Genomic DNA, 27,554 nt, shown 5'->3' on the forward strand with positions numbered 1-27,554 from the left:
GCACTGTGTGTGCTTAGGTACACTTTTCATATTTACCTGCTCCTGTTGTCACCAAAGCGCTATTTAACATGCATTGTGGTGTCACAAATGTGTGCAGATGGAGGTGCTAAGGAACTCAACAATGCACCACTCATCATCAGCATCATCATGATGCTGAAGAAAAACACTTTAAATAAAATCTCAACTTCAAAACTAATTGTATTCAGCTAAAGTTTCTAATTTCTAATTGTTCTGTTCAAGACCCAAAGAATTTAAATAAATGCTTGTCAAAGCCCAATACTGTCCAGGTGTGTTGGATCAATAATGTATGATAGAGGCTTCATTAGGCAATATTCAACCAAATCATAAAATGACGTACTGAAGTACATAATGTTAAACGATACGCCCACTGCTCACATACTGTAATGCACTTAATGTGTTCCGTGAAATTGTCCATTTAGATATTTTCCCACGTGAGGGTGTCCAGTGACAGGAGGGTGCGGTGGCGTGGTGGGTTGGCCCACAGTCCTGCTCTCCGGTGGGTCTGGGGTTCGAGTCCCGCTTGGGGTGCCTTGCGACGGACTGGCGTCCCGTCCTGGGTGTGTCCCCTCCCCCTCCGGCCTTACGCCCTGTGTTACCAGGTAGGCTCCGGTTCCCCGCGACCCCATACGGGACAAGCGGTTCTGAAAGTGTGTGTGTGTGTCCAGTGACCATTATACTGTATGAGCTCCCTGACGAAAACTGTTGTGTCAAATTGAAGGACAAGAACGAAAGGCACTTCTTTGCATAACACAGAGGATTTATTAGAATTGTTGCAAAACCATTTGTACCTTGCGTTTTGTTAATGCATGAGTGGATGAAATGTAACCAATAAATACTTGTGCAGCGCAAGGTCCCCGGGGCGTCCAGAAAACGCAGGGTGTGAGACAGTATGTCCAGGGTGGAGACATCGTGGTGCTCTGACTCATGGATGTTTACACTATTAAAAGTTAAGTTCATGAGATTGCTGCCTGTGTCTTTCACTGTGAAAGCATGAGGGTGCTGTGCTTTTATAGGAGCTGTGCTGCCTTGCTGATAGATGTTTGATCATCATTTGATCACAATATTAAGCCTTCTTTTTACCCTGGTGTGAAGGTATTCATGTTAAAGCTGTTAATATCCTTTTAAAAAAAAAAAAACCCCACACACACAGGTCAGGGGTTTGAATCCCCATTCCTGCTGTAGTACCCTTCATCTAGGTTGTTACCCCCAAACTGATACAGTACATTTCTTTGGAGGAGAGTGTCATGGATGAATTAAGAGCAATATTACGGAACTTCATATTACATCATCTAGCAGTCCAGTGGATTTCTCACAGAAGATCTGTAACCGCAGTACAAAACTGATGGAAACAGCCAGACTGACAACTCTGTCCCCCTGGGTTTCAGCCTTGGTCTGTGTTTCTGCCCCAAAACATCTCCAATTCAAACTAGTACAAAACAAAAGAGCTGTTGAAGTAAAACGACCTCAGAATAGGCAGAAACGCACAGGACCTCATGAAGCTATATCTTCACAGGATAACGAGCACACTATATGATAAAAGTGCACATATTTTCATAAGCTTGGGTTGCACATGTCCGTTGTGCAGAATCCCTTTACACAAGAGCTCGGCGCACCACCCGTCCAGCTCCTGAGACGGACACGAGTACTGACAGCGGCTTGGAAAAGCATGGTAAACAGCTACGCAACACTGACGCTAAGCTTAGAAATGCAGAGTGGAAGGGGGGGGACGAAAGGCACCAGGGGACAACCGCTTTCAGCCGAAGCGCGGTCTTCACAAGGCTCAAAGGACTCCTTCATGTTTACATGAGGGGTACGAGGTGAGGGTGCGTTCAATCGCCCGCACCGGTGTCACCAACACATCATCAATGTAAAGAGGCAGCAGAACTCACACTCAACCAAGGCCTTTGTGCAGCCCATCCCACCTGTGACTCCGGGAGGAACTTTGACCCTCCCAGATGCGACGAGGACTTGTACGTCCTTCTCCTGGCTTCATCCAAGGAGCTGCTCAACGGAAGACGATTTCCCAGCGATGCTGTGGAAATTACTACATTTCCATTCTGCTGTGCACTTCAATACTGTGGTAAAGGTGGAAAGGTGCGCTTGCGTTACATGTTCTTCCAACTGCTTTCGGTACTGGAGGAGAGGAAGTAGGGGGCGGTCAATTTTGAGAGGTCTGCAGGAAACGTTCACCATGCCGCACCTGCGCAGAACAGGATTCATTACATTTCCACTGCAGCAACAATACCACGGGTATTTGAGATGCCTCCACATACAGCTACTGAGCACCATGTGTGTGTCGGCCTCCATGATGCCCTTCCCTCTTCACTCCTCTCTTTATCCACGCGCTCGCTGTCATCTTCAACCACAATGCTACTCCGCCACCCTGCCATAGCACGACATTGAGCAGCGCAAATGTTTGGCCGCAGGCAGTTCTTCGAAACCACTTACACAACGTAACACAGCATTTACAGTGTGGCTCACACCTATCACATTACAATATTTTCATATGCAAATGCAGCACGCTGTATATTACATTTGCATAAACCAGCAGATCATCATCAAACGATGGGGAGAAGCTGCGACACAGAAAGGCCACCTGAGCTCCTGGTCAGCGAACAGATCGGAGCTTCACCAGAGCTGGGTCAGACCCAGCGAGGCGATAACCCTGGTGCCAGAGCTCCGGACAGACCGACACCCGACTGTCATGCCTCCCCCCCATCCACCAAGGGTACCAGTAACCCTCCAGTCAGCTGCATCTCTGCTTTTGGCAGAGCATCCTGACAGCTCCATTCACAGGTTACCTCCACAGCACCGCTGACACCTGCTTCACTAGAGCAGCGCAGGCAGTCTTTTCAATGTAGGACCTTAACCGCTGCCCATCACCCACAAGTGTTCAGCAGCAGCAGGAGAGCAGAAACACTGGAAAGTGCGCGCCGCTCTCCACATATTCAGGCTCAAGAGTGATGTCACGAGTCGGCCTCCTTTCACCAGCACAAGTATGACTGAAAAATTTAACCAAAAAAAAAAAAAAAAAAAAAACGCTGGGTGTTTGCGCAGCTGTATACTGCACAAGTAAAACACAAAGCAGCCTGGACAGCACTGGAGGAAATGCATGGGAATTCAGTTCATGGGAACCCAAACAAAACTTTTACACATCGCTAATTTTCCTTCAATCAGACAGTTTTAAAGCTCCACAGACACACATACACCGTCGCTGCGACAGCAGCTCAGAAAGAAGCAGAACAGCGCTGCTCAAACACCACAGCCCTGTACCTCTTCCCCTGAACAGCAAAATGCTCACAAAAACGGCAAGCCTCGCAGCGCATATTTTACTGTGGTACCTAGCACCTCAGCACACGCAGAGTTGCAAGGCAGTGAAAACATAGCACTGAGTGGCTGAGAAATGTGAGTCCCTAAGGTACCGAGGAGGAAAGGAAGTGACTGACTTTGAGAGCGCAACTTTAATAACCTATGAAACTGTAGAGACAGAGCGGCAGTAAACGCTGGGGGACAGAGCTCTTCCTGGAGCACCTGCATCACCCACAGCTACAATGCAACGTGGGAGAAAGGGGAATGCTGGGCTTCTTCATCACGATAACGGCTCAGATGCAGCATCACCGCGGTACGAAATGTCCGTGATGGAAGGTCCGTTAACAAGCACAACTCAACATCAACACGGTCGCCCCCATCCCTCCACAAAGAGCCCGCTCAAGAAAAGGCGACACCCACTCCTAAACCTAAGTTTAAGAGTAACAGCAGCGCTCCAGTGTTTATTGCAGAGGTACACGGCACACAAGAACATCTCGCTTCGGTGCGCTCTCCCTTAGGTGTGCAAACATGGTCCCATCATCAATAATGGGCTGAATTAGAACTAGAAAAATGCAATTAGAAACAAGTTTGCAGCCTATTCAGACAGCTACAAATACAGGACTTACAAATAGATGCAAAACTCAGATGAGCTGCTACGTGGCAGTACCGGTGCTGTACAGCCATCACTGAACATGTGTTTGTGCTCAAAAACGCGGCTTCACAAGTCCACCATAAGCATGGGCTACAGGGAGAAAGAGTGTGGCCCATGTCAGCTTACTTCACATATCACAGCAGTGCCCCAGCAAGAAGTACAAGTGCTCCTGGGTCACCATGGCAACACCGGTACAGGAGCAACAGCGCAAAGAGCAGCTCCCCACATCAAGAGCTGCAAAGACGCATCGGGCGGTTCTCGTAAAACTTCTTCCAGCATGTGTACTCAAACTTTGGACTCCTGTATATCTCTCACACACACACACACACACACACACACACACACACAAAACATACCAAGGCCTATTATGAAGAGTCTTTACTCTTTCTTTGATGACCTTTCTATTTGATAAAGCAGACGACAGGTACCTTAAGGACCCGGAACTTCTCCAGAAGCCAGAATGCAAATAGCTAGGTGTGGGACCAAAGTGTGGTACAGTACAACCCTGTTACCGTGTGTGACACATACAAGAAGACAAACAGTCCCCGTCTGTCCATTCAAGTGAGCGCAGAGACTCCGTCTACATCCTGTCCCAGTGTGAACAGATGATCCAGCGGTAAAGGCCCGAGGTAAAGCAACAGGGAAACAGCATTTCTGTGCAGCTACGAGTACAAGTAGCAGAGCAGCACCGCTCACACTGGTCACCTCCTCCAAGTGCACTCGAGTGTCACTGAGTGCAAGTGTGTTATCCATCTATGCAGTGTTATCAGCCCACAGACCTTATTCACTAAGGTGACTTACACTGCTGACAATGGGTCACTCACCCATACATCAGTGGAACACACTCTCTGTCACTCACACACTATGGGTCATTTTAGAGTCACCAATTCACCTGAACAGCATGTCTTTGGATTGTAGGAGGAAACCCATGCAGACATGGGGAGAACATGTAAACTCCAAACAGACTGAGCAGGGATCAAACCCACATCCTCTCGCATCATGCAGGCGCTGCGAGACAGAATGCGTGCGTTTCTCCATCGGGACCCAGGCAATTCCACAAGCAGCCAAGAGAGTACAGGTGCAATTTGGAAATGCTACTCGTACCATCACAAACGTACAAAAGCAGCCACTGCAAGAGTCCTTAAAGCACTCCTCTTGGTGCGATGATAGGGATGCTGGAATGAGCATAACAACTGACCCACTCATGAGACAATACAACAGAATGCCCTCATATATTCCTTCATTCTCATATCCTGTCTGGACAGCAAGATGCTCGTCAACTAAAGGTCTTCCCTAAATGAAGAAAAGTGAGACATCAACTAGACACAAGGAGCGGAGGCCCGCGGCACCGTCACTCATCGGTCTCTTCACAACCGCCACAGCTCCCTAGGACTGCAGTGCTGTGGAGTCAGAAGCAATTATTGGGTCACTGCAGTCGGTAAAAATGTACTGACTCCGATTAAACATATCGTATATGCCGGCTTATAAGTCGATCCACAAAAATTAGAGGTGAAATGTAGGTTTAGGCCTATATTCGCCAGCTTATAAGTCAACACCCAAAATAACGCGCAACTTTTGGGCAGTGCTGTGGAGTCGGAAGCAATAATTGGGTTACTGGAATCTGAGGTTTTGCGTACTGACTCCACAGTCCTGGTGCTGAGTGATGTCAACGTGTACCGTTACATGTGCAACAACTGGGGCCTTTAGCAGTTATACTGTGAGCATTTGGGTGTTTCGCAAAGTACTGTGTCCAATACCAGACCTCTGCTGTAGCCCACCCAAAGGTGGGTGGGTGAGTGAGTGAATATGTAATTAAAAAGGTAGTTCTATTAAAAAAAGGCACCCAACATGTCAACAGAGAGGAGTATCAGAGAGCAGCTCATTACTGCCATGGTGCCCAGAAGAGCAGATGGGTGATGCGCAAAGCGGACTATGGAAGCACCACAAGCCTGCACCACATAAGGACACAGAACATGGCAGAGGAGGAGTCCCAGAGCAGACTTCTGCGAGCTCTTTGGCCTCAGCATGCGGAAGAAAATTAGCCGAATACCTGCGGCACCTCCGGGAACTTCGCACCTCCCTAACCCTATGGTCATTCTTCAAATGAGCTTGTTAAATTACATTTACACTTATTCATTTAGTTTAGTTTACTTTTCTCCAAAGCAACTTAGAGTTTTAAGGTTACAATTATTTACCCATTTATACTGCTGGGTAATTTTACTGGAGCAATTTAGGGTAAGTACCTTGCTCAAGGGTATTGGAGCTAGAGATGGGATCTAAGGGTAATAGCTCTAATCACTACGCTACCAGCTGTTCGGCAATTTCGCTCCTTCTCAAATACGTCCTTAACAGTCGTGCAAAATGTGCAATTTTAACACGAGGTTTGGATCGTCATGTTAATATCGTGACGCGGGGTGGTAGTTTTCCATGCTCAGCGGAAGCGCTCAGAGCAGCACCTAGGTCCCTGGCAGAAGTAAAACGTTTATTAAAAGAGCAAAAACACTGCTTGTTCAAGTCATCTTACCGGTAACACTTGAGAGACTTGGTGATGCGGTGAACGTACCGGTGAGCACAGGGACCCCCCTGCTGACAGCCCCCTGCCAACACATGCCGCCGCATCAGGGGACCCGCAACAAGTGACAGGGACGGGCCCCAACCCAGTCACCACGCCAACCGCCATACAGCCAGCGCATCAACGACCTGTGGACAGCACATATCCCCAAGAGCGCATGGTGTGGGTGAGGGACTCGACGGTGGTATCGCACACTCCAGGGAGCCAAAGCACACAACACGTAGCCATCGGGGAAGCCAAGAAAGGTGTGCGAGCTGCCTGAGTACAGCGGACAGCTGCAAGGCTTAGAGCCGCTGCCTGTGGGCCCAAAGGTCGCAGGTTCGACTCCTAAACGAACAGATGTAAATGCACGAGTGTCAGTCAGGTGACTGCCGAACAGGGGGCACAATGGCTAGCGCTGTCACCTTCCACTCCCAGGACCAACACGTTACTCCCACCTCCTCCCGTAGCACCCTTTACCATGGTACTTGGAATAGGTCAGTGACACCACGCAGAAACTAGAGTATGAGCAGCTGAATTAATATCAAGCACTTAGTGAATGTATGAATGAATGAACGAACGAACGAACTGGGTTACAGGTGGTGCTGCAGCGGGTCGCAGGTTCGAATCCCCCTCCTCCCGCTCTGTTACTTACCCAGAATACAAGTCAAGTGCTGTGTCTACACGACTAAACTAAAGGGCTGTGGAGAAAGGCGTCACGTGGACGAATGAGTGTAAACGTGGTAATGAGAGTAGTGCTGCGCGTTCCCTCAGCGCTCACTCACTGACTGTGCACCGAAGGAACGAAGGTGAAGCGACACGGTGACACGCAGCGCGGACGTGGCCCGAGGGCGAGAGGTGTGCGCGCGCCCAGCTGTGCGAAGCCTTGAGCGGTGACGACAGAGAGTGAGTGACGAGCAGCGCAGCGCAGTGCAGTGCAGCGCATCGACAGACAGACAGAGAGTCAGAGAGAGAGAGACGTGTGCAAAGAGAGTTCGGGCGAGGGGGTAAATCACGGTGAGGCTCACCGATGTGCGTGTCCTGGCCGTGGCCGTGCGGCGCGGGCACCTGCACACTAATCTGGCGCTCGGGCTGCGGGAGGCAGCGCAGGCAGAACGAGTGCAGACACGGCAGCAACTTGGGCTCGCAGTCGCGGCTCTGCAGGCTCTGCTTGCACACGGCGCACGTGTCCAGCAGGTTGAGCGGCACGGGCGCCGGAGGGGAAACCTCGGCTGCGCGGCCCGGGGAGCTCGTGCCGGGGGCCGCCGTAGTGGCGCTCTCTGGCACTGCTGCGGCGGAGCCGGAGGTCATGGTGGCGGCGGGCGACTCTCCGCTCTCGGCGCTCGTGGTCCCGGTCGGGCTGCTGCTGGCACTCGCGCTGCCGTCCACCGCCGCCGCTCCTCCTCCTCCTCCTCCTGTAGTACCGCCGCCGCCGCCGCCGCCGCCGCTGCTGTTGCTGCCGCCGCCTCCTCCTGCGCTGGCGGCGGGTGTCGGCACCTGGGACGAGTTCCCCTGCGGTTGTCCGTCCTCCTCCTCCTTCGTCGTCGGTTCTATGACGATCACCGCGTCGCAGTCTTTCGTCGAACATTCCATGCTATCCTGTCGCTGCGGTACTGGATCCATGTTGGCGGCACTCTCCATATCCCCTGCGCCTTTGTTGTCCGCCATCTTCCTTCCTCTTTGAACCGTTTGACGCTCCACGTACCAGCTCGACGCAACGACCGTGATGTCACGACGTCACGCTGCCAACCTTAAAGCGGAACGCACACGGAAACCAATCACAGGCTGCCTGAACGCCTTTCTTTTTTCTTTCCTATTTAACTCTTTTCGCACGTTTATTTTTCTTCCTAACAAGCAAATAGGATATTTGGAGTTTTGCTAAATTACACCCTTTTGCGGATCATTCACACCACTGAGTGTCTGCTGCGTTCTCCATCCATCCATCCATCCGGCCGAGTCGACTCGATTCGTCGCTAAACTAAGTTGCGCTTTCGGCCAAACTTTGCGATCGGAGACTGAAAGAGCGCCGATCTTCCGCTCTTTAGCGCAACTCGCTCGTAGACTGAGCGCCCAACCAATCATGTGTCCTCCGAAGGAGAAGCGCCGAGTTTGGTCACGCGGCAACGATTACGATAACTTGTAATGAACAAAGTAGTCATACATAGATAGAACACAGAATATTTACAGCTACACGTGCACACTAATTAAAATCTTTCTTTTAAATACGCAGTTAGTTTAGTGCCGCCCAGTCGCGGGCGATACATGGCGACCATTGGCGTGCTTTGCATGGTAACAGAGGGTACTACCGGCTGGGTTTTACCATGCTCTTGGCACGTGTTTCCACTGGGGGAGGAGTCCTCGGTGAACAGATCGACGTCATCGTACTATAGTATGTAGTGTCTGTACAAGGATAACTTAGCACAGCAATTTACATTTATTCATCTGTCTGAAACGCTACTCCAAGGAGGTGCAGTGTTCAGCTAGTTACTACTGTTTACCCATTTATACAACTGGGTTATTTTTACTGGAGCAATTTAGGATAAGTACCTTTTTCAAGGGTACAGCCAGGTGGGATTGGAACCTGCAACCTTTGGGTCCACAAGCAGCCACTCTAACCACTATCAGGTGTCTCAGATGAATCTGTTTTCAAACATTGTCATCTTCGAAACAGTGTTTACTGCAAAGTTCCATCCATCCATTTTCTTGCCTGCTTGTCCTAGTAGGATCACTGTGGCAACAGGGAGAAGAGAGAGGCCCAGCTGCCCCTGTCCCCTACACCTTCCTGCAGCTCAGCCTGGGCAATCCCCAGCCGTTCTCAGGCCAACTGTGAGATATAATCCCTCCAGTGAGTCCTGGGCCGACCTCGGGGCCTCGTCCCAGTGGGCCGTGCCTGGTATACCTACTGCAAAGTTCGCAAATAATAAAAAAGGAGGCATTTTTAAATCAAGGCTTTTGTAACCAGACACTTAAAAGTCACATTTATTTGAAATCTTTTAGTTTCAAATTAAAAAGCACATGCTGAGGTCAACAATTTGTAACGTTGCACCTGATGGCAGGTTTAGCTATAATAGGATCCGTTACTGAAGTGAATGTTGAACAGCTTATCAGGCATGGCGATGCAAATATTTAGGGTCACAGTTCATTTTAACATTTTATCTTATCAGAGGCCGTTTACTGTGAACTCTCCATCCCCGCTGATTAACTGTGAGACAAGGAAATAAACATAACGCAAGAAGCCATGAAAAACTGTCTGCAAGAGAAGCACTTTGTCCATTTTCTCTGCAGCTCTATCCAGCATCTTGCGTCTGACCAACACAGCACTAGGAAGGAAGACCCATTTGCAGTTCTGCCTTTGTCCATGTGTCATCTGTCAACACCCAGCTCCAAAGCATCGGCTTGAAGATTTGATCCACTCTTGGGTGGGCTGACCTAGAAGTCCTGTCGAATGTTCTCTTTGTTCTCGTCCCCACGCTGGTGTCTCAGCAGTGCCACTTCGTTCTCCAGCTGGACGATGGCACGCTCGATCTCGTAGTTCTTGCTCACGAGAGATACCCAGCTGGATGATGACACAATGGAGCAGAGAATTGAACTGCGCAGAACTGTCCACATGAGTAGTTAAACACGGTGCTAAAAGACTAGCACTACAATAAACAATTGATGCCACATGCACTTACTTGGACTCCAGTTCTCTCAGTTTGGCTCCTCCAGTGAGCTGCTCATTCTTGCGTTGCCAGTTAAGGTCCTGAATCTGCTTTCTAGAACCACAGAGGGGTGGACACCAGTTCTCATCCAAGCATGTGACAACTTTTGTTTGATTAATCATGTTTTGTAGTGATCTTAAACCACAAAAATTTTTTTTTTTTGTAATGGGAATACTGTAGATGCAGACATTGCTCATTAGAAGCTGTGTGTGAAGCTGACCTGAACTTTTGCAGCTCCTTCTGTGCCTGCTCAATCATGTGGGCGAGGTTACTGTTCACAGACAAACGGGGGGAACAGCGAAACATGAAAACACACTCACTGAATCAAAGTTACACCACTGGTATTTTCTAATATCCACCTTTTCCGCATTCACTCCTTATGGCATAACATCCAGGAATAAAGCCTGGATCATTTGCAAGGTGAAGTGTACAGAGCAGCACGAGAGTAATAATGAGGGCTCTCTGGCCAGGTGCCTCCGCCCGCACTCACTCATTGTAGGCCTTCCAGGCATTGGTGCCGTATTGTGCCATGAGCTCCAGGTTCTCTATGCGCACTGCCTGGTGCTCTAGCTGAGCCATGGAGTTGTTCACACACTCCTGCCAGGCTGTGATGTCATTTTTCTGTCCCGAAGATGGGGCCGGAAGCTCGTACCTGAACAAGTTCACACAAACACATACACGTGCATATAAACACATTATCCATCAAACTCATTGTAAACCTTCAGTAAGCACACATATCCAAACAATGTTGTGGAGACTGATTAAGTGTTCTTGGCAGGACAATGCTGAGATCTGCCCACTGCTGAGGACATTGTCAGGCCTCTGGTGAGCTTTCAGCTTTCGACGACGTATATCTTTATCCCCTTGTCTTGAATGCACGGAGTGACACTTTCCCATGGCCAGTCTAAAACTACAGCTAAAACTATCGATGCAAATCTGATTTCTGAAATGTCCAGTCCTTCAGAACAGACAAACAGGGAATTTCTGAAACCTGTTTCTTGCAAACCAGGTGTGTTCTGAATTTTGTTACAGGTGGCTTTTTCTTTCATTCCCTTTGATTGCATATATTGCATGATTTCAGATTACTGCCATGGCACAGACTGAGTGCTGTTTCAGCATAGTTCCTTTTTCATTTACATACTTGAAAGCAATAATAAAACAAGGGAAATTTAACTTGGTTACTTTTCAAAGTGATAAAGAATCCACTGCTGGCAATGTTACATCAACTCATAATTATTGGTTTTCAGTTAAGGTCTTGGCATGCTGAAGATTTTCCAGAAAATTCTAAGTCCAAATTGCAGCCTACACCATGCAATAAAATGCATCCTCTCTGGGACACCGGCATACAAGAGAATGCTGGGAAGCAAGTGCACATGCACAGGGCCTGTCAAATATGGAGCTTGACACTGTCCTAAAAAATTAAAAAACCAAGTACCTTTTCATACTGAGCAATTCCATCGGCTGTCGTGCCGCGAGCCTCTCAAACTCATTCCGCATGATCTCCGTCTGGAAGAAAATACAACCAACATGATTAAGTACTGGCTACTGTTACTCTCTAACTAAAGTCACAAAACATCTCAGAAGCAGCATTAAAAGAACATCTAAGCACCATTCCAAAAATTTCCACTGCCATTTTAGTTATTTCCCACACAGACCACCTTCTTCCCTCATGTCTGCAGCAACTCCAGCACAGGCCCTTGACGAAATCCAGCTTTCATAATTGGCAACGAACCATAAAACACAGGTGCTTGCTTCCTAGATATCACATTCTCCAGATCCACTTTTTACACATCACTTTCACTGCTCACTTCTCATATTTAGTTATTCACTTAACTTTCCTCCCAAGAAACTCGTAAGGTTAAGCCACTCATATGGATTTATCCACCGTATCAAAGTCAGCAACCAAGGGTAGTACAGTATGAGGTGGGGTGGAATTTCAACCCAGGTCTTTTGAGTGCAGGGAAGCAGCTCTATACTATGTCACCTGCTGTCCACACTTAACACAAAATTCCAAGGACAACGCTCATACACTCACTGAGCACTTCATTAGGAACACTATACTAACACTGAGTAGGGCCTTTGCTCTCAAAACAGCCTCAGTTCTTAATGGCATAGATTCCACAAGATGTTGGAAACATTCCTTTGACATTCTGGTCCACGTTGACATGATGGCCTCACGCAATCTCGGCACATTTGTCAGCTGCACATTCATGCTGCAAATCCCGTTCTACCACATCCAGAAGGCGTTCTATTGGATTCAGATTCGGTGACTGGGAAAGCCACTGAAGAACACTGAACTCATTGTCATATTCACGAAATCAGTTTGAGGCAACTTTTGCTTTGTAACATGATGCCTTATCATGCTGGAAGTAGCCATTAGAAGATGGGTAAATTGTGGCCATAAAGGAATGCACATGGTCAGCAACAATACTCAGTCTGTGGCATTGCAGTGATGATTGGTATTAACAGGCCTAAAATGTGCCAAGAAAACATTTCCCATGCCATTACACCACCACCACCAGCCTGGTCTGTTCACACAAGGTAAGTTGGGTCCATGAATTCATGTTGTTGATGCCAAATTCTGATCCTACCATGTGTGCGCCTCAGCAAAAATCAAGATTCATCAGCCCAGCCTATGTTTTTCCATTTTCGGCTGTCTAGTTTTGGTCAGCCTGTGCCCACTGCAGCCTCAGGTTTCTGTTCTTGGCTGACAGGAGTGGAATCCAATGTGATCTTCTACTGTTGTAGCCTATCTGTCTCAAGGTTCAACATGTTGTGCATTCTGATATGCTTTTCTGCTCACACAGTTGTAAAGAGTGGTTATCTCAATTACCGTAGCCTTTCTGTTAGCTCGAACCAGTCTGGCCATTCTCCACTGAGCTCTCATCAACAAGGCATTTCTGTCTGCAGAACCACGGCTCACTGCGTGTTTTTTGTTTTTCCACACCATTTTAAGTAAACTCTAGAGACTGTTGTGCATGAAAATCCCAGGAGATCAGCAGTCACATAAATACTCAAACCAGCCCATCCAGCACCAGCAATCATGCCCCAGTCAAAATCACTGAGATCACATTTTTTCCCCATTCTGGTGTTTGGATGTGAACATTAACTGAAGCTCCTGACCTGTATCTGCACGATGGTATGCATTGTGCTGCAGCCACATGATTGGCTGATAATTGCATAAAAAAGCAGGTGTACGGGTGTTCCTAATACACTAAATACACTCATGGAGCACTTTGTGTCAAAGAAAATTTTTGTATACGTGTATATGTACTGTATCTGATTTGTGCCCTTTGGTCCGACGTGCAATGAATGGAACCGTTTTATGGGTCGTATTGGCCTAACGCTGGTTTCGAGGTGAATCTCTGTGGTGAATTTTAGGTGACTTCCGTGTGTGTCTCTGGACCGGGACCGGACAACGTGGCCGTGTACACCGGCCCAAGGGGAACGGGAGCTGCGGTCTCAGTGCGGACCTCGAAGGCGGAGAAGTCTGGAGTGGGCAGGTAGCTCAGGTAGTTCTTGGTGGGTCTGTATCGGCGTGTCTCCTCCTCCACCAGCGCAGCGGCCTGAAGAAAAAGAGCCACACACTTACACAACTCCCGAACACAGCCGATGCACTCAGCTTCCTGTTTATTTACATAATTACATACATTGTTCACTCTACACCATATTGAACGTGAACTCAACTCCTGAAGCAACAACTTACACGTGTCTTGTGTGCTCATAAACATCCCTGTAAACAAACTGTTCGTACGCTGTTTATTTTCTTCGCACCTTGTGACTTTGAATTTATTCTCATAACTGTGTCATCATGTTCCTCTGGATGGTGATCATGATGTTTATATAATCATCATCATCATGTCTCAGAGAGTCAGTGAGTGAGTGAGTGAGTGGAGCACGCCGAACTCTCTTTATACAAGCAAAACCAGCAGTAGTACATAAGAGAAAACTATCTAATGATACCTAGAGCGTCATACATCGTGTTAGATTAATTTAAAGAAAAGAATTAGTGAAGGGAAAAGAGGCGAGTTTATTTCACACAAGATGATCGAATCGGCGATCGCACCGCACCCCCGCCTGCAACTAACTAGTAAGTAAGTCCATGGCATTTGTACCTTTTATCTCAGTATCTTGCCAAGGCAGGCGTTCGGGTTGTGTCCTTACCGCTTCTCTGACTCCAGCAGCATCATATCCCTGATCAAAATAAGGTAAAGCGTCCACAAACACCTCACCAGCGACAGACGTCGTGCCCGCCATTGTTTCCGCCGCTCAACCTCCGGCGAGGCCGAGGAGGTTATTGCGCATGCGTAAAAGTCCAGGTCCCCTCCTTCACCGTAAAGTTTATAATAGTGTGAACTTAAAATGACTGAAAGGCGCACGCACATGGCTGCACAGCGGTAACGGGGCGTGTCGTTCCCGGATTTCACGCATGCGCATTCAATCGAAGGAAAACTACGCCGAGTTTCCCGCTGGATCCGTGAAAAAGACAAAAAAGATGCGGAAAAAATGAGCACAGTGGGCGGCGCCCTGTAAATAAAATCAGGTGGTCACTTTTCTGATGACTGCGAGATGACTTGAAATCAGACGAGGCCGGAGTTATGCAGCTGTGAAATCAGAAGAAAGTCCTAAGTCTGTAATAATTTATCATCATGTGCTGAAGAATATTGTCAGTAGAGTAGTAGATCTGTTTTTGTACAGTAGAAGGACTGTGTTTTTCAGCGTTTAAACTAAAGTTATATTCTTGTATAATAAGGACACTTGACTTGACAACGAAGAACACATTTTGACCAGGACACCCCTTGAGACAAGGCAGAGGGGGAGACAAACCCACACGTGGGATCCACAAGAGGATTTTGGCCATCAATTACTTCATTTGTAGTAGTTACTTCATTCGGATTTATTTGTATACTCAGCCTTTGCACTTTTAATGAAGTGTCTCTGGGCTTTAAGTTTGTCAAAAAATATTGACGACGTTACTTGACTTAGAAAGACATGTGGACCAAAATTTTGCTTCCATTTCATTTTCATACCAACACCAGTAGCACTTTTCACCACAAACCTATAATCCAGAACATGAATTAATATTGTTTCACCAGACACACAACAGGTTTAAAAAAACTGCAATAATGTATAACATGATGAAGCCAAACTAAGCTGATGACAAGGATTAATGTGAATTCACACTGGTTTGTTTTCCTCTGACTTCTTCAATCATATGATTTACACTTATTTTTCAAATGCTTTTCTCCAAATCGACTTCCAGTGAAGTTTATGTAGTGTTACCAGCCCACACACCTTATTCACCAAGGTGACTTACACTGCTAGATACATTACTTACAATGGGTCACTCATCTATACAACAGTGGAAAACACTCTCTCTGTCACTCACACAATATGGGTGAACCTGAACAACATGTCTTTGGACTGTGGGAGGAAACCAGAGAACCCAGAGGAAACCCACGCAGACACAGAGAGAACATGCAAACTCTACACAGACTGAGTGGGGATCAAACCCACATCCTCTCACACCACCCAGGCACTGAGACAGCAGCACTACTCGCTGTGCCTCCGTGCCGCTGAATAGAATTTATTATAAGTACACACATACACATTTTCCGAATCGCTTGTCCCAGACGGGGTCGCGGGGAACCGGAGCCTACCCGGTAACTCAGGGCGTGAGGCCGGAGGGGGAGGGGACACACCCAGGACGGGACACCAGTCCACCACAAGGCACCCCAAGTGAGACTCGAACCCCAGACCCCCCAGAGAGCAGAACCCGGTCCAACCCACTGCGCCACTGCACCCCCCCGCTCTTATTATAAGTATTTATAAATAAATTTATATGTAAGTATGTGGTTTTCAAAAAAAAACACACTAGCCACACACAACTTTCAATAAACACATCATTACATTTATGAGCCATCTGTGCAAGCGCACTCAACTTCATAACTCCCGTGACAAGGTTCATTTTACCTGAAGTTCATGGCTCTCCTAATCATAACAATCATAATAGGAAAACGAGAAGCAAGGGGAACTTTTTTCTTTTTGTTTATATGAACTAATACAAATAACAAAAATGCACAAAATTGTACACTTAAGGCCTGCTGAAAGATTGTTTATTTTGAACCATAAAGATATTTCACAACTTCAAAAAATATAAAATCCTGTACAGAAATTTCTTCATGTGCTGATAATTCATTCGTATCAAAGCACAAAAGACTAGTTATATGAAAGAGATGAGCGCTGCGAAGGAAACGTGGAGGTTAATCACTGTGGTCTGATGTGGTCCCATGTAAACAACCACAGAGGGAATAACAGTGAGAGGGCAACATGAAAGCGACATAATACAGCAAAAGCCTTAAGAAAGAAGTAACAGTAACAGTGTTTCTTCATTGTTAATTTCATGGCCTTATTGGAGTAAAACAAGAGTGGATTGAAGGATGTAAAAAGCTTAATGTATCAATGGGCAAAAACTGAAAAAAAAGACATCTATTTTCTAATAGTCCTTCATCCTCCTCTCCGCCTAGGGCCTTCATGGAAAGGAGGATAATGTTTGAGGCATTCAAAGGAGCTAGTGTTGGGCTAAATGTGAAGCATTAGATAAAACAATTACAAAAAATTAAGTTAAAAGTGCTGGCGAGCTCTGTGTTAAATTAATGCAAATTACAAGTTGACATGGAAGTCTTAAGTCTCACAAGAGTCACATGCAAGATACACTTGGGGAGCACTGACAGGGGATTCTTGAACTTTTCACATTGTGCCTTAGGAAGAGGCAGACAGCACTGTAAACAATTCAGCTGGCCACTGCCAAGAAACTGCATCTCGGAAGGCCTCAACGGACACAGTGTTCACAATCTCAGCCAGCTTTAGGAAGGGCATCAAAAAACACATTGTGTCCTCATGACGAGGACAGACTTAAAGTGACTTAAATAGCAACATCATCACCAACAACAGCTTAGTTTACACTGGCTCCAGTTATTCAGAGTTACTTTAATGGCAGCAATGAAAGCCCAAGTGAGAAAAAGCACCAGGGTTAGAGGCCAGGGGGCATAAACAGTTGCCACAGCATTACAGTAAACTGCTCTTTGAGGCCTGCGTATTTTTTATATATATATATATATATATTATATATAAAACCCACACATACACAAAAAAAAAACACTCATTTCCAGTTCCAGTCTGCTTTAAGCCACACTTTGGCGGGATGCCTTTCAAATGGGTGCGGCTAGGAAGAGGCTGAGAGCTCCATTCCGTTGTTCTTGCTCCGGTCGGCATATCACAGAGGGGTCAGGCTCAATCCGGTCCAGGGCCAGATGGACAGCATAGGAGGTCCTCTCCATATGCCCCAGTGCATACTTCTACTTCTTCTGCAGGAATTTCATTTTGTTTCCTGTGAGTAACACAGAGAAAAAAGGTACAAAGACAATTAAAATGAAGTGGATTGACAATGCAAATGGTGATGATTTTTTGCTTTTGTGACATATGTTAACGCACCCAGTCCCTTGAGAAACTTGTTGACCCCACTGGGTTCGGGGGGTGGATTGGACTCCAGATATTCTGCAGCCCTGACTTCAAACAAGCCTATGGGAGATTGGGGGGGTGAAGAAGAGAAACCAGTCATCCTGCCAGCAAGCCACACACATCTGCTCTAACCAGCCCTTTTAACATTGGAAGCCCTAATCATCTCTAGTCTGCTATAAGAATGTAACCAGTTAACCTCAATGTTTCCTCTCACTGTACACATATAAAAGCATTTCTCGGTATACTAGTATTACATTTATTACCAAAATAGGCATTGTTCTCCAAGGTGAATAACTGCAACTTGATTGTAACAAAAATATCAAGTCACAATATCACATTTCTTTAGATGGACTGGTTCCACGTGTGACAAATGTTTGCAGCCTTCCCTTGAGGGTATTAATTCCTTTCTGTAACACAGGAGCTTATATCACCTTGGACAAATGCACTCTCAACAAACAAACTAACAGAGCTGATTTCTCATCACTCTACATAGCTACAGACTGACTGGTGTGATGTGGGTGGCATGTTTTGCTCAAGCCTGCTGCTCCCTCCCTCACCCTTCACTCCACCCTTGCGCAGCTCGCGGTCCTGGATGAACCCAGCGAACATCTGCGTGTCCATAAAGAGCTGCAGGAACTGGCGTGCTCCGCGGGAGGGGTGAGACTTGCGGAAGGCGTCGCGCCGCAGCTCGAGTGCCCCGCCTGCACCCTCCCCCATATGCAAGGAGTAGTGGCCAACAAGCTCGACAAAGAAGCGCACAAACGCCTCTGAGACCAGGGAGCTCAAGCCGGGCTCCTCTCCTGCAGGAAGGAAGAGAAGAAGTTCACCAGGATATAGGTGTAGAATGGACATACCATGCTGCTCCCCTCAGAAAGACATAACCGTGACTCCCGTATCAAGACATATGAACTTTGGGTGATGTGGACCTAAAGCTGTCTTTGGAAGAATACACTACACTGGAAAAACACACCTCACTCTAGCATCATTCAAACAAGACACAAAAAGATACTTATCACAGAAAACCAGGCTGGTTTTAAAAGCGCACACACACACACACACACACACACACACACACACACACACACACACACACACACACGTTCAGAACCGCTTGTCCCATACAGGGTCACGGGGAACCGAAGCCTACCCGGTAACACAGGGCGTAAGGCCGGAGGGGGAGGGGACACACCCAGGACGGGATGCCAGTCCGTCGCAAGGCACCCCAAGCGGGACTCGAACCCCAGACCCACTGGAGAGCAGGACTGTGGTCCAACCCACTGCGCCACCGCACCCCCCACTCGGTTTTAAAAGCCTCCTCTTTAAAGTTTTTTGGGTTCACTCTTCTCATTATTATTGCTTAACACACACACAGAGTCTGAAACTGCTTGTCCCAAGCGGGGTCACAGCAAACAGGAGTCTAACTCAGCAACACAGGGCGCAAGGCTGGAGGGGGAGGGGACACACTCAGGACGGGATGCCAGTTCATCGCAAGGTACCCCAGGCAGGACTTGAACCCCAGACCCGCCAGAGAGCAGGACCCGGCCAAATCCGCTGCGCCACCACGCCCCCCCCCACCATTGCTTAATAATGCTAGCTTATTGCTTAAGTTAGCTAGCTTCCCACACATTAATCATTTATTACACCTACACACAGTGCGTTGATGAAGAATTCAGTTAAGTAAACACAGTAGGGTTTACTCATACCAAAAATCACCCCATTAGGCAAATTCGCTGAAGAAGTGTTTCCTGGGGCCAAATGCTAAAATTAATTACAATACAAAAATAAAAGTTATTTTTATGACAATGACAACCCCTTGTCCAATGTATGGATGCAGTGGTCCACAGTTTTATTTTAAATATGGTTTTGAAGACCAGCTGAAACAACTCTAACTTTTCTCCACTGGGGGAAATCCAAAGTGCTTTACAGGTGAGTGTGCCATTTTCCTCTTTTTGAATTAAAAACACATTGTTACTAAAAGATTCCTTTTCTGTAGCAAACGTGAAGTATCAGGTGGGTTTCACCTGGTTTTTCAACACACCCTTTTACTTATTCTAAAAAACAGTTTCTGAACTCAAGGGGACATTATTACAGCAGCCATCCAAGGTGAGTGTGGTGTTTGTCAACTAAAGAAAAGCACTGTAAACACACCATCAAAAGAGGTACATGTGGAAGACCTGAAAGAGACTATTACCTGCTTCTGAAGACACTTTTAAAGTTTAAACTTAAAGGTGTCCGTATGTGTATCAGCTTGCACATAGCCAGTGCTGTGCACAGAGTGACTATTTTTCTGTAAAAACTATTAGTTGAACTAAAAGACAGGGAAGTTGCTTTCTTTAATTCATGACTTTCATTGTGTGCTTATGATTTTTTTCCCCTTACTGAATTGTTTTGTACAAGTGTACAAGGAAGCCTGAAAGCCACACAGTAACTTTGCTGCAGTGAGTCTGGATTGTTCCGTTTTAAAAACCTGCCACTGGCTGAAATAACACAGAGCAAAGGTTACTGGCAATCTTATATCAACTTGTTCCACTTGCTGTGGAAGTAAAAGGACTATGTAATGGTCAGAAATGCTGCTGAACTGAAAAATTGTAAGTAGTTTATCTAGCAGTGTAAATCATCTTGGTGTATAAGGTATGTAGGCTGATGATAGTACAGAGTTCATTGGAAGTTGCTTTGGAGAAAAGCATCTGCCAAATAAATAAATGTAAATGTAAACATGTTATTTAAAAAAGGGGTATATGTTTTCATAAGCCGCTATAGTGGTTTTTTCAACTGTGTGGGACCTTGTCTTATGGGGGCTAAGTTTATATCGTTCAATGGAGCAAAAGGCCATAATTCAAATTACACGGACATTGTGCCACCATAACTATAATCAAATAGCTGGATAACCACTGAACCATCACCAAGTAAAGCATCTTATTCATGGATATACAAGTAGTCAAGTGTCACGAATGTGGTAAACCTACCTTCTCCACCGACCTGCTCCTCTCGCCCTAGAATGTGTTCCCTCTGCTCGAGGATGTCATGCAGAGCAGCCTGCAACTTGCTGGGCAGAATGCAGTCCTCATCTCCCAACTGCAGCAGGGAGGGAACAGGAGAGGAGGAAGTTCCAAATCATAGACCAATAAATCCACCAGCCCGTTCCCCACACACCCCATCTGGCATGCGGCTCACGCACCTGTTTGACAAATCTGTCCGCACACAGGTCCACTATGAGCACCTGTAGGACAACAGTAACATGTGAGCCCCTGAGGAGAGAAAGAAAGGCAATACACCTGCTTGGCCTTACTTAGCATTGTAGCTAAAGGTGGCTAAGGACACTTCACTGCCGGCCATTTCTTTATGCTGTTACTATCATTCTTCTTATTGCCCTGTATGTAGCAGTTCCACTTATCCAAGGTGACCTAAAACTTGAGTTCTAACAGCAAAACTTACTAAAGTGACTGATACACTCACCACAGCACATGTCCACAACACAAACACTAAAATTACCATAAGGACTGCACATGTTAAACCATCTATGTCGTTTGTTTTAGTAAATCCCTTATATGACTGTGGAACGTGAATAACTTTTTAAAAAAAATACACTGATTGGTTAAACTGAAGTAATGTGCAGAAACTTACAGAAAATCATTTCTCATTTGTCTATTTCAAGGGCTCTGCACGTCACATTTAGTTTTACACAACTGAATAGATCAGAAAAATAGAAAAACAGAGCAGAGCTCAGCAGTGAACTGCCTAGATTTAGGAAGCACATCAAGTGTCCCACCAGAGACAGTAACACTCTGGACAACTGTTATATGGTACGGAAGGATGCCTATCGCGCTATCCCCCATGCAGCTTTGGGACTCTGATCACTGTCTGGTTCATCTTCTCCCGACATACAGGCAGAAATTAAAATCTACCAAGCCAATACTGTGAGGAGATGGACAAGCAAGGTAAGGCTGGAGCTACAGGCCTGCTTTGACTGCACTGATTGTGGAGCTTTTGAGGCTGCAGCTGCTGACCTGGATGAGCTCTACTGATACTGTGACCTCTTACATCAACTCATGAGGAACTGTGCATCCCAACAAAGTCCTGGATTAAGTTAGGAAATGACAACCCGTGGTTTACAGAAAAACTCGGGCAGCTTCGGCTGCCTACAGAAGTGGGGACAAAATCCTGTACAAGCAGGCCTGGAACACACTGAACAAGGAAATCAGAGTAGCTAAGGAGAGTTACATTAATAGGCTGAAAAACAGCTTCTCACCTAATGATCCTGCATCAGTGTGGAAATTCCTGCAACAAATCACCAACTACAGGAAACCATGCCCCCACACTGCAGGAAGTCACCAAATGGCTGAAGACCTGAATGTGTTTTACTGCAGGTTTGATTATTCAATGTCCACACCCCTTACCTGCCTCAGTTCTCCTAACATACATATCAGTGAGTTCCCCTCACCTAGCGCCCCCTGCCACCCAACCGGCTTTGAAGATCTGTGCCAGCTCTTCCAGAAACAAAAGACCAGGAAAGCACCAGGCCCAAACAGTATCTCACCTTCCTGTCTGAAAACCTGTGCTGCTCAGCTGGCTCTTGTCTTCACACAGATCTTCAACAGATTGCTAGAACTGCACAATGTTTCCTCCTGCTCCAAACTGTCCACAATCATACCAGTCCCCAAAAAATCATCCATTACAGGATTAAATGACTACAGGCCTGTTGCTTTGACATCTGTGGTCATAAAAACCTTTAAAAAACTGGCCCTGGCCCATCTAAAGGATATCAGAGGTCCCCTAATGGAACTCCTTCAATTCGCCTACAGACGAAACGGGTCAGTGGATTACGCAGTCAACATGGGTCTCCACTACATCCTGCAGCACCTGGAAAATCCAGGAATGTATGCAAGGATCCTGTTTGTAGATTTCAGCTCCACATTTAACACCATCATCCAAGAACTCCTCCATAGTAAACTTGCCCAGCTCACAGTGCCTGCCTCCACCTCTCAGTGGATCACTAGCTTCCTGACAAAAAGGCAGCAGGTGAGACTGGGGAAGTTCACATCCAGCTCCCGCACAATCAGCATTGGTGCTCCCCAGGGATGTGTGCTCTCCCCACTGCTCTTCTCCCTCTACACCAATGACTGCACTTCAAGGGAACCTTCTGTCAAACTCCTTAAATATGCAGATGACACAACCCTAATAGGACTCATAAGAAATAGTGATGAGTCTGCATATAGATGGGAGGTGGAAGAGCTGGTCCTCTGGTGCAGTCAGAACAATCTGGAGGCTAAATACACTTAAAATGGTGGATATGATGGAAAAAAGGTGGATTTCAGGAAGAATCCCCCCCAATACTACCCCCTCTTCATTTTTAGCAATGTTGTATTAGTGTTTTACACCTTTAAGTTCCTAGAATATATAAGTTCTTGGGAACTAAAGTGGAAAACCAACATGTGTCCATCACAAATGCCCAGCAGACGATGCACTTCCTGTACCAGCTGAGGAAGCTCAACCTGCAACAAGAGCATCTGATCCAGTTCTACACAGCAATCACTGAGTCTGTACTCAGCTCCTCCATCACAGTCTGGTTTGGATCAGCAACTAAACAAGAAAAGAACAGGCTGCAACGTTTAGTCAAGTCTGCAGCAAAGGTCATTGGTTCCAGACTGCCCTGCCTCCAGGACCTGTATTCCTCCAGAATCAGGAGTTGGGTAGGGAAAATCGTGACAGACCCCTCTCACCCTGGCCACAGCTTTTCTGAACTCCTCCCATCATGTCCACGAACAGCTTACTGTTGTTAGTCTGTGTAATACTACTGCCCTCTTACTTTTTCCCTCCCTCATTATTTATTCCATCCCTCGTTATTTTCTCTTATTCTCCAGCAATGTCAGTGCATCTTTCCAGATGTTGTATGTATGCAAGTATGTTTATATGTGTGTATATGTACAGTATGTTGCATTTTTTTTTGGGTACTCTACACTATGAGCCATTGGGAACCACTGTGAATTCCTTGTATGTGTGCGTACACATGGCCAAATAAATGGGATTCTGATGGTTACATTAAGTCTACAAGTAATGCAGTCATTTTACATTCGTAGGGGCAGGTGATAGCGTACCATTCAGAGCTGCTGCCTTTGGACTCAAAGATTGCAGGTTCGAAACCCACCTCCAGCTACAGTACCCTTGAACAAGGTACTAAATGAATAAATGTAAGCATTATTTGAAAGGCTTACATGAGCAGATTTATTGATGTGTAATGGGTGCTCTTCCACAGTCAGGGCTACCTACCCGGCCTATAAAACAACAAACCAGTAGCTCTTGCTGAGATGAAGCCATCGGAGACAAGTGTTCAATAACTGACCTCCTCAATGGGCAACTCCAGCAGCTGGGGTAGTGAGGGCAGCAACACCCCCATGAGGAAAGGCGTGGGCGAGCAGCAGATGTCCAGCATGCTGGCGGGCAACACAGGCACAAAGGTGTGCTGCCAGGTAAAGGGGTAGAGCAGCGCCAGGGCGGCATGGGCACAGCGGGACAGTGTGCTAGTAGAGGGAAGACAAGTGAGCATGAACATAATGAACACACACACCTTGACAAATGAAGTCATTAAACATGCACACATATGTAAACTCTCTCACAATCACATTATTTATTGCTTTTTACATAATTGTCACCGTTAGACACTATTACTATTTGACATTTAGCAGACAATTTTCTCTAAAGCAACTTACAATAAGAAGCTATTTGCAAAGATTGACCCATTTATATAGCTATTCGGGATAATGGAATATTTGCTTGCTTACATTGTCATTTTACTTCTTTTATTTCCTTAACAGGAATTTTATTCACTGCCTGCTTTGTAAAACACATCTACAACACCATTCTTCTTCCATAAAGTCAACTATTGTACATACTTCCTACGTCCTGTCACCTAATCAAAACCCTTGATTAAAGTCAATGTATCAGAACTGAAATAACTGATTCAGTACCACAAGTACTATTAATTATCTGTCACTTTTCTCCACAGTGACAGTAAAAGTTACCATGTTAATCTTAATTTACTCACAATTATTTACCTGTTAATGGAGCCAGGTCATTTCCACTGTATCAGTTCAAGATAACTACCTTGACCAAGGTTACTACAGTAACCACGATGCACCTGCCCACTGTGGGAGGCGTACACAATGTGTTTTGCAGTGGTATCTTTGAAAGACTGTGCTCTACTTCAGAGTTACACTGTTATGCATGAGCTTCAGATGCATGTTTTCTATGCCAGGATTTGCATCACATGTCCTCTAAAGTGAGAGCTCTAAAAACACGTGTCCCCTACTGGCAGTTCTGGATAATGGTCTTTGCACTACCAACTCTATGGTAAATAACTTCTAAGTAGGTGCTCTATACACTGTGTTGTACACCAGGATATATAGAAGCAGGTGTTCGGTATCAGAATGCCTCAACCATATGGAAGTGTGTATATTATACTGTGGCTTGTATACTGTGTGTTTTGATGGAGGCCTAGAAGAGTGTGTTTCACAGTGTTAGTTCTATATTTCTGCACTGTGTACCTGAGTTTGTCTGCAACAAAGATAACTCTCCTCTCCAGCAGTAGTGAGGCAAAGACCTGCAGCAACTGGTCCACAGTGAGGCACTGAAGTAGGCTCTGGAAGTCCACGTGCTCCAGGCGCGAGTCCACAGGCCGCCACAGCGTCAGTACCTGAGGGACATAAACACTGGTCCCACATGGTGTAATGGCACCGGAGTGTACAACCTCCACGGTAATATTACCTGTGGATCAAGTCCCCTGTCGTACAGACCTGTCTTGTCTATTCCTATATGCCTAACTTTTTACCTCTGCTACCTGGAGGCTCTTTAGCTCATATGGACTGCATCCACTCAACCAGAGACCAACCAGATCACACCTACCCTGTGTATTTGTCTAGCCTAAAGTATGTTGACTGACCTGTCCTGCACCAGCTCATCTGTCTCACACACTCAACACACCTGCACTCTGAAGTGTCACCTAATCTGCAGGCCTTGTCTCTCCCACACTGCGTTACCTCACACACAGACCCCTCACCTCGTTCCCGGAGCCAGGCAGGAAGCTCTTGACAGTGATGGTGCGGCCAGGGGCTGGAAAAGGTGCTTCCATGAGACTGCGCATGAAGGGGTGTACCAAAGCTGGGGAGACCTCTCTGCGCCTCTCAACTTCTTCCAGGACCTGTGTCAATAAGCACAAACACACACTTTATATATATATATTATTATATACACACACACACAAACACACACTGTGACAGAAGCCTGTTGTGCAAAGCCTACCTTGGCGAAGAGGTTGAAGCAGCCCAGTCTGCTGACGATACAGTGAACCTCAGGCAGTCTCTTCCCCTTCCCACTAGGCTAAAAACATATACAAACATGTACTTGTTTACATATACATGCAAGACCAGTGACGTGGAACATGGACTTAGTACCCATTGTTTAAAAGGTACAGTATGAATACCACAAACACCTGTACTGGATCCAAATGAACAAGTGAGGTGAAGGACAGTTACACATATTTTCTGAACATGATAAACTTTCAGTAATTATTAAGAATCATGTTCCAGGTCAAAAACTGAAATTGCCTTAACTACAATAAACTTGGTACAATTAATTGGTGTAAAAATATTCAAAAGTATTTGTTTTATATTGTATGGATTCAGAAAGTACATTATTATTATTAGTAGAAGTAGTAGTATTAGTAGTAAATAGCTTATTCAAGGCAACTTAAAAGGCTAAGTATATTACATTAAGCTACTGACAAGCATCTATCTATTCACACTAAAGAGTAATGGTAAATACACACATAAGACAAAATCACCAAAATATGTCTTTGAACTGTGAGAGGAAACCAGAGTATAATAAGGAAACCCACGCAATCTCCTCACCCTGAGCTGGATTCGAATCTACGCCCAAACCTACAGAAGGTGTGTCACTGTGGCAACACATCCATGACAATGTCTTATTGAATGAATACCACTTAAAAAGCAGTCCCTGTGTAACATAGGAGTATCAAATCCAGTCCACCAAGGAACATGTGGACCAGTTTTTTTTTCTCCAGGCCCTTTACTTCCCTTTATGATCCCATTTGTTATGGCACATAAAAGGACACGTTCCAGACACTTTTGTGCACACCAAAACATTCCTTCAACTCGCTGTCAGTAACATTTACATAAAGGTTCGGAGAGACACTTCAGGATTAAAGTGGACCTCAAGCAAGGGCTGTGGTGGAGTGACGTGCACAACATACACGCACACGGCTGAGGCCCTGTTTTGTGCTTTCTGATAACATGATACAGTTATCAAAATCAGGTCAGGTCGCACTTTGAGACAACCGAACATGGGTTGACAAGGTGTGTCTCTCTCTCTCTCACACACACACACACACACACACACACACACACACACACACACACAGAGGGTGGCATACCAGAATCTTTCGGCAGTAACCAAACAAGCGGCTGCCATCTTCCCCCGTCAGCACAAAGGAGAACGTCTCACTGTAGAGGAGGACACAAAGCACACAATTCACTTTATCGAACCCACTTCACAGCAGAACCGGTCAAAATGGGACCAGGAAATAGGGCTTTACGTCCACTCGTTCCAGAAACTTCTGAGTCATGAGCCCGCTGGGCACAATAATGAATGAATAATGAGCCAAATGCATGGTCTAACTGGAGATGACCCAACGTCCGTATGTCTCATGCAAGGGCTTCCTATGAAAGAAGGGCTCATAAACAGAGGAATTTCACAACAGTGTGAGCAATGTCAGTGAGCATGAAAC

General features: G+C 46.1%; 3 protein-coding genes across 5 annotated transcripts in view; all 3 read right to left on the reverse strand.

The window, feature by feature from the left end:
• Positions 1–8,201, reverse strand: part of trim33 (tripartite motif containing 33) — a 38,717-nt gene extending 30,516 nt beyond the window's left edge. For both annotated transcript variants that reach the window (XM_029249387.1, XM_029249386.1), the window contains exon 1: positions 7,562–8,201. In XM_029249387.1, the coding sequence (XP_029105220.1) occupies positions 7,562–8,201 (640 nt within the window). The remainder of the gene's footprint in view (positions 1–7,561) is intronic.
• A 1,313-nt stretch (positions 8,202–9,514) lies between these two features.
• bcas2 (BCAS2 pre-mRNA processing factor) lies at positions 9,515–14,539 on the reverse strand. The gene is made up of 7 exons (XM_018741945.2): positions 14,399–14,539; positions 13,708–13,800; positions 11,670–11,740; positions 10,725–10,886; positions 10,455–10,505; positions 10,208–10,288; positions 9,515–10,089 (listed from the first exon to the last, which is right to left on the reverse strand). Exons 1-7 carry the CDS (start codon positions 14,489–14,491, stop codon positions 9,963–9,965), a joined length of 678 nt encoding a protein of 225 aa, XP_018597461.1. The 5' UTR covers positions 14,492–14,539; the 3' UTR covers positions 9,515–9,962.
• Positions 14,540–16,339: 1,800 nt separating this feature from the next.
• Positions 16,340–27,554, reverse strand: part of dennd2c (DENN/MADD domain containing 2C) — a 28,813-nt gene continuing 17,598 nt past the window's right edge. Inside the window, exons 10-19 of one of the 2 annotated variants that reach the window (XM_029249257.1) lie at positions 27,201–27,270; positions 26,051–26,128; positions 25,809–25,949; positions 25,297–25,445; positions 24,096–24,273; positions 20,934–20,975; positions 20,722–20,830; positions 18,313–18,555; positions 17,729–17,815; positions 16,340–17,624 (exon numbers count right to left, since the gene is read on the reverse strand). In XM_029249257.1, coding sequence (XP_029105090.1) covers positions 17,593–17,624; positions 17,729–17,815; positions 18,313–18,555; positions 20,722–20,830; positions 20,934–20,975; positions 24,096–24,273; positions 25,297–25,445; positions 25,809–25,949; positions 26,051–26,128; positions 27,201–27,270 — 1,129 coding nt within the window. In that variant the 3' untranslated portion in view covers positions 16,340–17,592. Of the gene's footprint in view, positions 17,625–17,728; positions 17,816–18,312; positions 18,556–20,721; positions 20,831–20,933; positions 20,976–24,022; positions 24,274–25,296; positions 25,446–25,808; positions 25,950–26,050; positions 26,129–27,200; positions 27,271–27,554 lie in introns of those variants that run through there. The other variant, XR_001965660.2, reaches the window with a different exon arrangement.

The sequence above is a fragment of the Scleropages formosus genome, chromosome 25 (assembly GCF_900964775.1).
Source record: "Scleropages formosus chromosome 25, fSclFor1.1, whole genome shotgun sequence".
NCBI classification, from domain to species: Eukaryota; Metazoa; Chordata; class Actinopteri; order Osteoglossiformes; family Osteoglossidae; genus Scleropages; species Scleropages formosus.